General features: G+C 47.0%; 1 protein-coding gene across 1 annotated transcript in view; it reads left to right on the plus strand.

Annotated features, from left to right (window-relative positions):
* The first annotated feature begins 5,525 nt into the window (after positions 1 to 5,525).
* LOC147111675 (high affinity choline transporter 1-like) overlaps positions 5,526 to 16,401 on the plus strand; it is a 45,450-nt gene continuing 34,574 nt past the window's right edge. The window contains exons 1-2 of the mRNA XM_085999924.1: positions 5,526 to 5,704; positions 11,776 to 11,894. Of these exons, the coding sequence (XP_085856050.1) occupies positions 5,526 to 5,704; positions 11,776 to 11,894 (298 nt within the window). The remainder of the gene's footprint in view (positions 5,705 to 11,775; positions 11,895 to 16,401) is intronic.

A 16,401-nucleotide genomic window follows, 5' to 3' on the forward strand; every position in this document is an offset into this window, starting at 1 on the left:
TCAGCATGGCGTCTCACGATGCTCTCCCCAACGTCCACTGTGTACATTAGTGGGCCCTGCCGTGTGCATATCGTTCCTGGCTGCCATTTTTCTGTACGGTAGTCGCAGGCCAAGACTGGTTGCCCTACATTGAAGCTCCTTGTTGGCTTCTCATGGATGTGCTGGAATTGCTTATTCTCAACATCTCTTCGTACGTTTGGTCTGAGCAAATCCAGGCGAGATCTTAAACTTCGGTTAAAGAACATCATGGCTGGGCCTGGTTGGTGACTGCATGTGTCGCATTCCGGTAGGCGAACAGGAAATTGTCCACCTTGTGCTGCAGCGGAATGTTGTCATTGTACATAGCCTTTATTGCCTTCTTAAAGGTTTGTACGAACCTCTCAGCCAATCCATTTGTGGCTGGATGATACGGGGCGGATGTGTAATGCCTTACCCATTCTTTTTCAAGAACCTCCGGAAATCTTCGGACACAAACTGTGGTCCGTTGTCGGAGCAAATCTGTTCTGGCAAGCCATTCCTGGCAAAAATGGTCCGTAGGACTGCAATCGTTTTCTCCGTGGTGGTGGAGGACATTTTGATGACCTCAGGCCATTTCGAGTGCGCATCCACAGCTATTAAAAACATTGAGTCCATGAATGGACCAGCAAAATCAATATGCACCCGTTGCCATGGAGATGAGGGCCACTCCCATGGGTGCAGAGGGGCCTGTGGTGGTGCATTTTGGACTCTCTGGCATCCTGAGCAGCTCTTGGTCAGGTCCTCGATTTGTTTATCGATTCCCAGCCACCACACATAAGCCCTGGCTAGGCTTTTCATTTTTACCCCTCCCAGATGACCCTCATGAAGCTCATTGAGCACTCTATCCCTTAACTTGGGTGGAATTACCACTCGGGATCCACACATCAAGGTCCCCCGGCACACTGACAGCTGTTCTCTCCTTGTCGAGAATGCTGGCAACAGTGATTCGCCATGTGCTGGCCATCCCTTCACCGTCAAATCATATACCCGAGACAGTGTCGGGTCATTTCGGGTTTCCTTTTCGAAACAAGCGTTAGTTACCGGTAGGTATTCAACTATAGTCGAATGGAATATTTCGACAGGATCCACTGCTGGTGCTTCCTCTGCAGTAGGCAGTGGCAGGCGTGATAGCCCATCAGCATTTCCATGCTGTTTCGTGCCCTTATATTCAATCTCATAGTGGTGCGCCCCTAGAAAAAGTGACCATCTTTGTAGTCGTTGCGCAGTCATCACCGGAACACCCTTCTTCGGATTAAAAATGGAGTAAAGAGGCTGGTGATCAGTCAGCAAGGTGAATTTCTGCCCGTGCAGATAGTGATTGAACTTTTTCACTCCCCACACTAGGCTGAGGGCCTCCCTGTCAATCTGGGCGTAGTTAGGCTCGGCTGAGGTTAGTGATCGTGACGCAAAGGCTATTGGCCTCTCTGAGCCGTCCGAGAATTTATGCGACAGCACCGCTCCAATGCCGTAGGGTGACGCATCACATGCCAACTGAATTGGTAATGCCGGGTTGTAATGGGCCAATATCTCTTTCAATGTGATTAGTGTTTTGCTCTTCTGGAAAGCTCATCTACATTCGTCACTCCACTTCCATGACACCCCAGTTTGCAGTAGGGTGTTCAGTGGGTGTAGTATTGTAGACAAATTTGGCAAGAACTTATGGTAGTAGTTTACCAGCCCGAGGAACGACCTCAGTTGTGACACATTTTCCGGTGCTGGAGCCTTGACTGCTGCCTCAATCTTCTCTGGGGACTTATGTAACCCCTCTTTATCGATAACTTGGCCACAATATGAGATCTGTTTTCTAAAAAACTCGCATTTGGGGCGGTTAGCTCAGAGCCCATATTCCTGCAATCTAGTGAGCACCTGCTCCAGGTTGGCAAGGTGATCACTGTCATTTTCGCCCGTGACCAGGATGTCGTCCAAATAACACTGGGTCCCTGGGATCCCTTGCAGGACTTGTTCCATTGCCCTCTGCCAAATAGCCGGAGCTGATGCTACCCCGAATACCAGCCGGTTGTATTGGTAGAGACCTTTATGGGTGTTGATTTTGAGGTATTTTTTTGATGCTTCTTCTACCTCCATTTGCAGATACGCCTGGGCCAGATCAATCTTAGTGAAGCGTTTCCCTCCAGATAGCGAGGCGAAAATATCTTCAATCCGCGGAATTGGATATTGTACGGTGTGAAGGACTGGGTTCACTGTTACCTTAAAGTCCCCACGGATGCGAACCTTCCTTGGTTCCCCAGGCGTGCTGCTCAATGACTTCTTCATCACAGGGACGATGGGTGTAGCCCACTCGCTCCAGTCTACCTTGGACAGTACACCTGAACATTCCAGACTCTCCAGCTCTGCTTCGACGGCTGGGCGGATTGCATAAGGTACCGGTCTGGCCTTACAAAATTTTGGGCTTGCGTTTTCTTCAATTTTAATCGTCGCTGCCATGCCTTTTAGTGTTCCGAGTCCTTGCTGGAACACTTTTTTCGCGTCAGTTAGGATCTTTGACAGTCGCCCAGGAGTGACGTCGTCATCCTTTTTGCCAGCCACAGTCAGTGCCTGTATGGAATGCCAATCCAGTTGTATTTTCTGGATCCATTCACGTCCCAGTAATGGTGGTCCTCCATCTTGCAATACATACAGGTCTAGTTTTGGTGTTTCCTTACCGTTATATATAACGGTCACCCTTATTTTTCCTTTGGGGTAGACTTTTTGCCCCGTGTACATCTTCAAAATAATTTTTGTGTCTCTCAAGGGTATGTGTGAGAATAGCCGCTCGTAGTCCCATCGGTTTATGACTGTTAGGGCTGATCCTGTGTCCAATTCCATCTTTACCTGGACTCCTGCTATCTTGAGAGTGACCCAAATGGTTCGGTGATCCTCCGTTGTGATCACATTATGTAGTTTCAGATAACTCAGTTCCCTGCTTTCGGAGTCGTTATCACTCTTTTGTTTGTCTGAACTATTCTCCGTCATCTTATGTACCTTCTTGTACTTTTCTTTGGTAGGTTTCTTATTGCTGGTTTTCTTTCCCGACCTGCAGACTCGTGCTATGTGTCCTACTTTTCCACACTGTCTGCACACTTTGTCTTTGAACCAGCAATCATTCTGGTCGTGTGTTGTTCTGCCGCAGCGATAGCACTTCTCTGTTCCATATGCCATTTCGTTTGTGCTATATTCTTGCGGTCTCTGTTGTATCCTTGCAGCGCCCCGTGCTGCTGCTTCATATGATACCGCAATGCTGAAAGCCTTTTCCAGCGTAAGGTCCTTTTCAGATAAAAGCCGTTTCTGGGTTCCTTCACTTTGAAGCCCACACACAAACTTGTCCCTTAAGGTATCTGCCAGTCCCGCTCCAAACTGGCAGTGTTTTGGTAGTTTGCGCAGTTCTGTTAAATAATCAGCATTGCTTTCATCCTTATGCTGGTTCCGTTTGTGAAACTTGAATCTTTCTGCTATCAGCAGCGGTGTGGGGTTTAAATGTTCCTGTAGTATCGTTACTATGTCTTCAAAATCTTTTCCATTGGCTTCGTTGGGGTTACTAGATTTCGTAATAAACCATACGTCTTTGCACCCATTAAATTTAACAATACCGACGCTTTCTTGTCATCTGACACCTCATTTGCCTTGCAGTACACCTCTATTCGTTCGACATATGTAGTCCAATCTTTGACTTCATTGTCAAATGCGGTGATACTGCCACTCTTCGGCATTTTGGGTATGGTTTAAAATGGCGTCTCCCAATGGCTTAAAATGGCATCTCCCGTGCTTTCCTTCCTCCCCCGCTGCTGCCAACGCTGCTCCCGGCGGCTCTCGTGGCAATGGCGGCGCCCTGTAGGTTTCACGCGCTTCTCCTGCGCTGCTGCCAATGCCGCTCTCGGCGGTCCTCATGGCAATGGCAGCGCTGCTCGGGTTTCTGCGCGTCTCTCCCTCTCTTCGATGCTGCTCGGCCGCTGAACACCGGCTGCGCCCTGTGCGCTCTGCCCTCTCTCTCTCTCCCCCATCGACGCTGCTCGGCCCTTTGCTGTGCCGCTCGGTCGGGCTCTAGCCCGCCGCTGTCCGGGAAGGGTCTGCGCACTACCTGTTGCCAGCCCGTTTCGCTGGACCACCTCGACTGGAAAGCCAAGCCTGGCTCTCGACAGCCTCCCCCGCAATTCTCGAGTCTCTGCTGGATGACTGGGCGGTTGCCCGTGGTCGACGCCCGAGTCTCTGGCCTTGACCTCCAATCCACTGACCTCCAGGATCGAATCCCCGGGAGGTGATGCAGAGTTGCAGGTAGGTTCGAACTTGCCTTGTCGCCAATGTTGTGTCTGTGTATAATAAGACACAGACTACAGGAGAAACGGTACAACAGGTGTTTACTCAATGCGGCTCACAGTGGAACTGCCTGTATAGATTACTACTCAGTGCTATATACAGGTGTGGTCACTGCCGGTACTACAGTATACATGAGCTGTAAAAAGTAGTTCCCCCCTTAAAGGTATATACATCACACCATCTGCATTTGAGCCACCATGACAAACCAAAGGGTGGCTACTGGGCGAGTGAAGGTGTTGTGTCTTCATCATCACTGCCTTCTTCCTCTTCCACCTGTTGCTGTTCCACGACTGCCTGTCCAGGTTACAGTTCTTGGGTATCTGAAAGGAGAAAAGCACAAGGGTAGGGCTGCAGTGGGAAAGTAAGAGGTACATGCTTACACCATCTGCAGCTTTTAAATCAAAAGACATAGTGGGATGAGGGGGAAGTGGGATATGAGGCAGAAGTGGGATATGAGGGGGAGGATTAGGTATGAGGATACCATCATCTTCGATGGTTTCCGCCCCGCCGTTGGCCACGGGATTAGCGATGGCCACTCCATTGATGGAAACCACCGTCTCCTCCATCGGGGTAAGGTAATGCAAGCACGCCTCTCCCCCGCCGGTTAGCTCCTGCTGCCTCTGGTTATCACAGAATCACAGAAACCCCACAGTGCAGATAGAGGCCATTTCGGCCCATCGAGCCTGCACCGACACATATCCCACCCTATCCCTGTAACCCCACCTATTTAATCCCCCTAACACTAAGGGTCAATTTATCATAGCCAATCAACCTAACCCGCACATCTTTGGACTGTGGGAGGAAACCGGAGCACCCGGAGAAAACCCACGCAAACACGGGGAGAATGTGCAAACTCCACACAGACAGTCGCCCGAGGCCAGATTCGAACCCGGGTCTCTGGCGCTGTGAGGCAACAGTGCCAACCACTATGCCACCGTGCTGCCCAACTTGTTCTGTAAGAAAGAGGGAGTGTGTCAGTGAGTGTGGTGCAATGTGTCTGGATGATGTGGTTGTCATGGCTGATTAGTTGGCAGTGTGTGCAAGCTGTGAGATGTGGGTGTGAGTGTGAAATGATCTGAACTGTCTTCCATGAACAAATTAAAACATTTGTAAGACAAGTTTATCTAACAAACACAAAGCTTGTATGCAAGGCTGTAAAAAACATTTCCTTCCATCCCAGACGGTTACTGTGGAAGATGGCTGTTAACGTCCCTGGACTTGTGGCAGTCATTGTCTTCTACGTGTTAATTCTTGCAACTGGAATTTGGGCTTCTCGAAAATCGAAGCGTGAAGAGAAAAAATGTTCTGGGGACAAAAGTGAGGTGGCCATGGTTGGAGGGAGGAACATTGGAACCTTGGTTGGGATTTTTACAACAACAGATAAATAGATAGATCTGTAAAAGTAAAGCTGCTGAATGCAACTTTAGTTGTCAAATAAAAATAATCTTCTAGTTATAAAAAGTTGTGAAATTCAAATTCCAAATACCTGTACAGTGGACAAACTGCAGTGCCCAATCTTTCCTGTATAATGCAATCACACTGGGCAGAGCCCAGCAAGCCACCAGAATAGATCTTAGTTGTCTATTTTTAAAGTGACCAATCCATGATGCGATTAGGTAAACTCGAATCCCCTGGTTCAATCAACAAGTATAAAGGAAGTTCAGTCAGTTTATAGTATGCCTCTTCCCCTGCAAACATTTATTTTCTTCCATTCCGGTTGATGCAGGAATTTTACATTTTATGTTAAAGACAATGCAGGTCATCAAAGGCAGAGGTGATGAGTAAGCAGGACTTGGAGTGGGATAGGGTAAGGGCAGCAGAGTTTTGGATGAGCTGAAGATTACAGGGAATGGAAGATGGGGGGCTGGCCAGGAGAGATTTGGAATGGTCGAGTCTGGAGGTGACAAAGTATGGATGAGGGTTTCAGCATCAGATGAGCTGAGGCAGGATCCGAGGAGGTCGATGTTAAGATGGTGGAAGTAGGCGGTCTTTGTGATGAGGTTGGAAGCTCAGATTGAGGTTGAATAGGACACTGAGAGTGCAAACATTCTTGTTCAGCCTGAGATAGTGGCAAGGGAGGTGGATGGAATCGGTGGCGAGAATACTGAGTATGTGACTGGGCCAACCATAAAGGCGTCTTCCTAACATTTAATTGGAGGAAGCTGCATTTCATACAAGACTGGATATTAGACAAGCAATCTGACAGCATAGAGGCAGTGGAGGCGTCGAGAGAGTTGGTGGAGAGGTAGAGCTGGGTGTCATCCATGTACAAGTGGAAGCTGACCCCATGTCTGCAGATGATAACACCAAGGGGCAGCATGTAGATGAGTGCGAGGAGGGGACCAAGGATAGATCCTTGGAGGATTCCAGAGCTAACATTGTGGTGACAGGAAGAGAAGCCATTGCTAGAGATGCTCTGGCTATGATTGGATAGGTAAGAATAGAACCAAGTAAAGGCAATCCCACTCTACTGGAATGGAGGAAAGGCATTGGAGGGGGTTAGTGTGGTCGATCATGTCAAAGGCTACAGAGAGGTCAAGAAGGAAATCATTCTAATGACCCAAGAATGTGAATCCATCCTCCTGCACCAGCTCTGCATGCACTATGTTGACCTTTCTAATCTTCTTCTCCCTATCTATCCAGAACATGGCACAGGAAGCAATCAGAAGGTTATCACCCTTGAGATCTTGTTTTTCAATCTCGTGCTTAACTTCTTAAACTCCTTCTGCAAGACTTCAAATGTAATTCTATCTCTATCATTGGTCCCAATATGGGCCATGACTTTTGGCTGCTCTGGTTTCTTTTCCAGAAGTTTTTCCACTCAATCAATGATATCCTTCATCCTAGCACCAGTGAGACAACATACCTTTCAGGACTCTTGTCCAATACTCCTGACTATAGAATTCCCCATTCCTACCACTCTCTACTTGCCTCTCATTCCCTTGGGTAGTTCATTGCTCCTCAGTGATGCAAAGTTGCTCAGGGCCACCCTTCTCTCAGTGGCTATCACTGTCCACCTCATACTTGGCCAAAACTAAGTATCTATTGGACATTTCCAGTAACTCAGGGGCCTGTGAGCACATGAACCAGGTCTCCCTCTGCTGCACCTACAGATATTTCTTTCTTTCTACACTATCCCTCTGTCCTGAATTGTCTAGCACTGCCTCTTGGCTGACCACATTCTGGAGAGTATGATCCAGGAATTCCTCATCCTCTCACAACAATGAAAACTCCTCTTATTCACTTCACACATCTATTAATTACAGATAAAAAAAAATTATCCAATGGCAGCTCAAGCCTGAACTCCCTCTAAAGCTGAACTTCACAATCTACTGCATTTTCATACTCTCCACTGGCTGCTAGCAGCCTAGGAAAACATTATATGGAAGGAACAATAGCATATACCAATGGATTTGAAACAAGTCTTACATCCCGATGTGGTGTATTTGGACTTTCAAAAGGCTTTCGATAAGGTCCCGCATAAGAGATTAGCGTGTAAAGTTAAGGCACATGGGATTGGGGGCAAGGTATTGACTTGGATAGAGAACTGGTTGGCGGACAGAAAGCAGAGAGTAGGAATTAATGGGTCTTTTTCCAAGTGGTAGGCAGTGACTAGTGGGGTACGGCAGGGATTGGTCCTTGGACCCCAGCTATTCACAATATACATTAATGATCTAGATAAGGGAACTAGATGTAATATCTCCAAGTTTGCAGATGACACAAAGCTGGGTGGGCGTGTGTGCTGCGAAGAGGATACCGAGAAACTCCAGGATGATTTGGACAGGTTGGGTGATTGGGCAGAAGCGTGGCAGATGCAATATAATGTGGATAAATGCAAGGTTATCCACTTTGGTGTCAAAAACAGAAAGGCAGACTATTATCTGAATGGCAATAGATTGGGAGAAGGGGAAGTGCAACGAGACCTGGGTGTCCTTGTGCACCAGTCGCTGAAGGTAAGCATGCAGGTGCAGCAGGTGGTGAAGAAGGCAAATGGTATGTTGGCCTTCATAGCGAAAGGGTTTGCGTACAGGAGCAAGGATGTCCTGCTGCAGCTGTACAGGGCCTTGGTGAGACCACACCTTGAGTATTGTGTGCAGTTTTGGTCGCCTTATCTGAGGAAGGAAATTCTTGCCATGGAAGGAGTTCAGTGGAGATTCACAAGGCTGATCCCTGGGATGGCAGGAATGACGTATGAGAGAGATTGGGTCGATTGGGCTTATACTCGCTGGAGTTTAGAAGAATTAGAGGGGATCTCATCGAAACTTATAAAATTCTGACAGGTCTGGACAAACTAGATGCAGGTAGAATGTTCCCGATGGTCGGAGAGTCCAGAACCAGGGGTCATAGTCTAAGGATAAGGGGCAAGCCATTTAGGACAGAGATGAGGAAGAATTTCTTCACCCAGAGAGTGGTGAACCTGTGGAATTCTCTACCACAGAAGGCGGTTGAGGCCAAGTCTTTAAATATATTCAAGAAGGAGTTAGATATATTTCTTAGAGCTAAAGGTATCAAGGGATATGGGGAGAAGGCAGGTACGGGGTACTGAGTTTGGATGATCAGCCATGATCACATCGAATGGCGGAGCAGGCTCGAGGGGCCGAATGGCCTACTCCTGCTCCTATCTTCTATGTTTCTATGTTTCAGCCCAGTTTGTTTTTATTGTGTTAAATACTGTTGGAGTCAGGGAATGATAAGAGGGCCTAAAATTCCTGTAGGACCATCCACTGGTGGAATAGCAACATAGCAGTCTGCTTGAATGGAAAGGCTCAGATCCCATCCCAAATTATGAGGAAACAGTCATTTACATATGCTGGGCAGGAGTAAGGGTGATTCAGTGGAACCCATCCTGTATCTTCGGCAGTGATGCCATGCTGTTCTAATGGTGTAGCAAAGGCCGAGGAAGGGCCCATTATAAACCTTTTTTAAATCTTCTGTACTCAATGGAGCAAGCGGGGCTCTTACTGAATGCAAACAGTCCTCTCTTGGATTGATTACCTATCCTAACAAAGGATAGGGGCCTTTGTAAGGCCTGCAGCAGGACTCAGGCAAATTCTCAGCTGGCGAGAGTTCTCCTAAGGCCTTATAAAGGTGGAACCTCCTGATTCCCTCAGACAAGAGCAGGTCAGAGGTTGGGTATTCTGCGGCGAGTGTCTCACCTCCTGACTCCCCAAAGCCTTTCCACCATCTACAAGGCACAAGTAAGGAGTGTGATGGAATATTCTCCACTTGCCTGGATGAGTGCAGCTCCAACAACACTCAAGAAGCTCGACACCATCCAGGACTTGATTGATTGGCACCCCATCCACCATCTTAAACATTCACTCCCTCCACCACCAGCGCACCGTGGCTGTAGTGTGTACCATCTACAAGATGCACTGCAGCAACTCGCCAAGGCTTCTTCGGCAGCACCTCTCAAACCCGCGACTTCTACCACCTAGAAGGACAAGGGCAGCAGGTGCATGGGAACACTACCACCTCCAAGTTCCCCTTCAAGTCACACACTATCCTGACTTAGAAGTATATCGCCGATCCTCCATCATCGCTGAGTCAAAACCCTGGAACTCCCTCCCTAACAGCACTGTGGGAGTACCTTCACCATACGGACTGCAGCGGTTCAAGAAAGCGGCTCACCACCACCTTCTCAAGGTCAATTAGGGATGGGCAATAAATGTTGGCGTTGCCAGCAACGCCCACATCCCATAAACTAATAAAAAAAAACATGCCTCTTTAGAGAGGGAGTGCACAAATGATCCACTCACAGGAACCTCACCCTCCAATAGAAAATGACAGGACATAAAAAATAGGGTGAAAACTTGGCGTAACTGTTCCACCCCATTTTTCACTCACTGTTATGGAGGTGCTCTGAGTTTTTGCCTTGGTCTGGACCATAATAGTGGGCCCAAAGTCTTCTCTGTTTTCTCACACTAATGCAAATTGTACACTTTTCCTTTCTAAATTCAAATAACACAGTCCTGAAGAATGATATGCTCTAATGCAGCTAGAGGTAGAATAGAATAGCTCATCTTGTGGTTCAGCCTCCAAGAATATGTCAATTAAGACTATGGCCAAGAAATTCCAATGTCACACCTCCGCTAGTATAAGTGCAGCAGAGCAGGTCTTAAATGCATTGCAATAGTCAAGTCTGGAGAGACAAAGACATGCATAAGAGATTCAGCAGCAAAGGAGCTAAGGTAGGGATGGAGGCAGGAAATGTAGACAGTTGGGTGCTGATTGGTGGGGATCATAGGTTTCCATAAAGGATGAAATAGCTGGACTAAATTACCTCAGCTGTACTTACTTTTTTGATTATTCCGCTAACCCCAAATCAAGCAGTACATTGATACTTGACATCACTCCACAAACTGCAGAATCAACTGAACCCCTAGCAATGCTTCCACAATATAGGAAACTACTGCAGACAAAACTCTACCCTATACACTATGCTGAAGGAGTGTAGCCAATAAAGGTGCACACCTTCACATTTTTTGATTATGCCCCAACATCCAACCTTCCTGGAAAACATGAAACCACAAAAACCATGAGTGACCTCATAATATCCTCAAACCCAATCCTAAACTTGCACAGCCTCCTTGCCAAAGACAGAAACCCTCACAATGTATAAATTTGTGCAGCAAGAATATGAATCCCATGCTGTGGTGAAATAAAACTGCTACCACAATGAACATATGGATAAAGAATTTTGGAATATATGTCAATCCAAGTGAGTGGTATACAGCCTCTATCTGAAGCGGTTTTTTCTTTTTTTTCACTCTCACCTCGTCTCTGGAATTCAATTCTTTTGTCCATGTTGTAACAAAGCTGTAATGAGGTCTGGAGCCAAGTAGTCCTGGTGAAACCCAAACTAAGCATCGGTGAACAGGTTATTGGTGAGTAACTGCCACTTGATAGCACTGTCGATGACTCCTTCCATCACTTTGCTGATGATTGAGAGTAGGCTGATAGGACAGTAATTGGCTGGGTTGGATTTTTCCTGTTTTTTGTAGGCAGGACATACCTTGACAATTTTCCACTTTGTCGTGTAGATGCCAGTATTGTAGCTGTACTGGAACAGGGGAATATCAGACAATCTGAGCCAATTCCTGGAGGTCTACAAAGCCACATCACCCACCCAGTATCTTCTTTAAAACAGGAACTAATCAGATCCTGTACAACCAAAGCAACACAAGAGAGCAAAATCTCACTCTTCATTAAAATTTTGAACACGGAAATTTTACACAAGCATATTAACCAACGCACCTAAAATAGAAGTGAACACAATTTTAACCCAAATAAAACTTGTTGTATATGCTAATTGAGTAAACTACTCCTGCTCCTATTTCTTATGTTCTTATGTTCTTATTTGGGAAGCATGCAAATATAGGAGTGGTACGGCACCAAATTGCAACAAGTTCATATAAACCATCTTACTTTTGAGTTTTATTTTTTTACAGCAACGTGGGTTGGAGGAGGTTTCATCATTGGGATTGCTGAAATAGTCTATCTGCCACATCGTGGAGTAAGCTGGACACAGGCACCCATAAGTTATCGTTTAAGCCTTATTTTTGGTAAGAACTAATAAACAAAACAGTGCTAACACAATACAAAATTAATCTAGCAACACAGATTTGAGTGCAACCAGAGATGCAACTCTCTTGGACAAAAGTAAGCGTGTGACCATGAACTTTGTCATTTCTCAGCTGGTATACTGAAGCAAATATTATGCAGTATATTACCCTAAGGAACTTAGTTAACCTTTTGAGTATGTTAATAAGCTGCATTGGTTTAAATAAAACAAAATTACCAAAGCTCTTTGGATAACAAAAGCGCAGTGAATTAAGTTATCGTCAAGAAATTAGGTGTTCAAGTAGTTTATAAAAGATGGCACAGTGGCACAACACATTGGAACTCAAATGTACTTCACCACACATCAGTAAGACACAGTTTTCACCCCCAACCCACTCAGTGGTGAATTCTTGATCTCAGCTGTATAGTTATGAGCAAGCAGGTGAAGACAAGGCACTATTCACAGGAAAGGAAGGAAAATTGGACAGTGAGTCACACTAGTGTGTTCTTAAGTGTCATCTAATTGAAAATCACCATTAGCAGAGCTCTGGGAGCAGATCACCTGCCTGTTTCTCAGCCGGAGATCTCTGGATGGTGAGTAATGTGAGGAGACCATCAAGAGGGAAATGGGTGAAAAACAAAATATTTTCATAAAAAGGATATGGTTATGAAAGAGGTTGAATGTTACTGAACCATGACCAGCCATAGATGATCAAATATTTAAGGGCGCTATATAACTCCACTCCTGCGAACACCATCAGAATGTCATCAGCAGAACACTTGACAGTTGAATATTATACATTAAATAGTTTGATATTGTGAAAATTATGCTCAATTACTTTTGAGCTCAGGGCAAGAATCCACAGTTTATTTTCTTGGAAACTGTAACCTGGAAACATTCTGAAGGTTTACCATCAGAGTTTAAATACATTTGAGAGAGTTCCTTCCAATTCAAACTGTACATGGTTAACATAGAAACATAGAAACATAGAAGATAGGAGCAGAAGTAGGCCATTCGGCCCTTCGAGCCTGCTCCGCCATTTGAGATCATGGCTGATCATCCAAATTCAGTACCCTGTCCCTGCCTTCTCCCCATATCCCTTGATCCCTTTAGGCTTAAGAAATATATCCAACTCTTTCTTGAATATATTTAATGAACTGGCCTCCACCGCCCTCTGTGGCAGAGAATTCCACAGGTTCACCACTCTCTGGGTGAAGAAATTCCTCCTCATTTCAGTCCTAAATGGCTTACCCCTTATCCTTAGACTATGACCCCTGGTTCTGGACTCCCCAGCCATCAGAAACATCCTTCCTGTATCTAGTCTGTCCAGGCTTGACAGAATTTTATAGGTTTCGATGAGATCCCCTCTCAATCTTCTAAACTCCAGTGAGTATAAGCCCAATCGACACAATCTCTCCTCATGCATCATTCCTGCCATTCCAGGTATCAGCCTGGTGAATCTTCGCTGCACTCCTTCCATGGCAAGAACGTCCTTCCTCAGATAAGGCGACCAAAACTGCACACAATACTCAAGGTGCGGTCTCACCAAGGCCCTGTACAACTGCAGCAAGACATCCTTGTTCCTGTACTCAAACCCTCTTGCTACGAAGGCCAACATACCATTTGCCTTCTTAACCGCCTGCTGCACCTGCATGCTTACCTTCAGCGACTGGTGCACAAGAACACCCAGGTCTCTTGCACTTCCCCTTCTCCCAATCTATTGCCATTCAAATAATAATCTGCCTTCCTGTTTTTGCCACCAAAGTGGATAACCTCACATTTATCCACATTATAGTGCATTTGCCATGTTTCTGCCCAATCACCCAACCTGTCCAAATCGTACTGGAGTTTCATGACATCCTCCTCACAGCATACCCACCCACCCAACTTTGTGTCGTCTGCAAATTTGGAGATATTACATCCAATTCCCTCGTCTAGATCATTAATATATATTGTGAACAGCTGGGGTCCTAGGACCGATCCTTGCGGTACCCCACTACTCACTGCCTGCCACTCGGAAAATGACACGTTTATTCCAACTCTTTGCTTTCTGTCCACCAACCAGTTCTCTATCCAAGTCAATACCTTGCCCCCAATCCCATGTGCCTTAATTTTGCACGCTAATCTCTTATGCGGGACCTTATCGAAAGCCTTCTGAAAGTCCAAATGCACCACATCCACTGGTTCTCCCTTATCTATTTTACCAGTTACATCCTCAAAAAAGTCCAGTAGATTAGTCAAGCGTGATTTACCTTTTGTAAATCCATGTTGACTTTGTCCGATCCTGTCACTGCTTTCCAAGTGCTCTGCTATTACATCTTTTATAATGGACTCTAGCATTTCCCCCACTACCGATGTCAGGCTTACCGGTCTATAATTCCCCGCTTTTTCTCTACCACCTTTTTTGAATAGTGGGGTAACATTAGCTACCCTCCAATCCATGGGTACTGTTCCAGAGTCTATCGAGTTCTGGAAGATGACCAGCAATGCAGCTACTATTTCTAGGGCCGCTTCCTTAAGTACCCTAGGATGTAGATTATCAGGCCCTGGGGATTTATCGGCCTTCAGTCCCATCAATTTTCCTAACACCATTTCCCTACAAATACTGATTTCTTTCAGTTCCCCCCTTTCATCAGACGCTATGTTCCCCAGCATCTCTGGGAGGTTATTTGTGTCCTCCTTTGTGAAGGCCGAACCAAAATATGTATTTAGTTGGTGATGCGCTATCAATTACTCATAAAAGACGGAGAGTTAGGAGAGTAACTAAAAGGCTTTTATTAACAAAGAACAGAGCATGCCTCTCGTGGTTGACTGGTTTCCAAGAAGGCAGGGGGCTGCAGAGCAGTCACCTTTATACCTGGGCATGTGGGTGGAGCCAGGGGCGGAGACAGCTGAGGCATGCATAGATACAACAGTGTGCAACAACAACAACAACGGTGAACAACAATAACAGTGGTTTACCACATTCACCCCTTGTTTAAAATTGAGTCCGGTGGGGTGAAGTGTGCTAAAGGTTCGTGTAAGTAAGTCTATCAGGTGGCCTTGTATGTCGTCCTGATCGTCGTGGTGGCGGCGGTGATGGTGCAGCATCCAACGTTGAATCTGGCGTCTCATTGAGTGGTTGGGTGGTCAATGACGGGTCCTGGCGCTGCGGCATGCCGTCTACAGGGGTTGGGTTGTGGGTAGTGGTGGATGGCAATGGTAGTGTTTCAGGGGCACCCGAAGGTGCGAGTTCTCGTATGGAGACTGTGTCCTCCCGCCCGTCCGGGTACGCCACGTAAGCATACTGGGGGTTGGCGTGGAGGAGGCTCACCCTCTCGACCAGGGGGTCCGTTTTATGGGACCTCACGTGCTTCCGCAGTAGGACGGGTCCTGGAGACGTCAGCCATGTCGGTAGTGAGGTCCCCGATGTGGACTTCCTGGGGAAAGTGAACATTTTTTCATGGGGGGTGGCATTGGTGGCCGTACAAAGCAGTGACCGAATGGAGTGGAGCGCCGCAGGGAGGACCTCCTGCCAGCGAGAGGTCGGAAGGCCCTTAGATTTTAAGTTTAAGAGGACGGCCTTCCAAACCGTCGCGTTCTCTCTTTCCACCTGGCCGTTCCCCCGGGGGTTGTAGCTGGTGGTTCTGCTTGTAGCAATACCTCTCGCGAGCAGGTACTGACGGAGTTCGTCGCTCATAAAGGATGAGCCCCGGTCGCTATGGATATAGCTAGGGAAGCCGAACAAGGCGAAAAGGTCATTCAGACATTTAATGACCGTGGTACTGGTCATGTCTGGGCAAGGGATGGCAAACGGGAAACGGGAGTACTCATCAATTATGTTGAGGAAGTACACATTGCGGTCAGAGGAGGGGAGGGGCCCTTTAAAATCGACGCTCAGGCGCTCGAAGGGGCGAGTGGCCTTGATCAGGCTTGCTCTGTCTGGCCTATAAAAATGCAGTTTGCACTCGGCACAGATTTGGCAGTTCCTGGTCATGGTCCTGACCTCCTCGATGGAGTAGGGCAGGTTACGGGATTTGATGAAATGGAAGAACCTGGTGACCCCCGGGTGGCAGAGGTCATTGTGGAGGGTCTGCAGTCTGTCAACCTGCGCGTTGGCGCATGTACCACGTGATAGGGCATCTGGGGGCTCATTGAGTTTCCCGGGCCGGTACAAGGTATCGTAATTGTAGGTGGAGAGTTCAATTCTCCACCTCAAGATCTTGTCGTTCTTGATTTTGCCCCTCTGCTTATTATTAAACATAAAAGCTACTGAGCGCTGGTCAGTGAGCAGGGTAAATCGTTTTCCGGCCAGGTAATGCCTCCAATGTCGCACCGCTTCCACAATGGCCTGGGCCTCCTTTTCAACAGAGGAGTGTCGAATCTCGGGGCCCTGGAGGGTCCTTGAGAAAAAGGCCACGGGTCTCCCCGCCTGGTTAAGGGTTGCAGCTAGGGCGAAGTCGGATGCGTCGCTCTCCACTTGGAAAGGGATGGACTCATCCACTGCGTGCATTGTGGCCTTCGCAATA

The sequence above is a fragment of the Somniosus microcephalus genome, chromosome 10 (assembly GCF_052327205.1).
Source record: "Somniosus microcephalus isolate GS21.2 chromosome 10, FLI_Smic_1.0, whole genome shotgun sequence".
NCBI classification, from domain to species: Eukaryota; Metazoa; Chordata; class Chondrichthyes; order Squaliformes; family Somniosidae; genus Somniosus; species Somniosus microcephalus.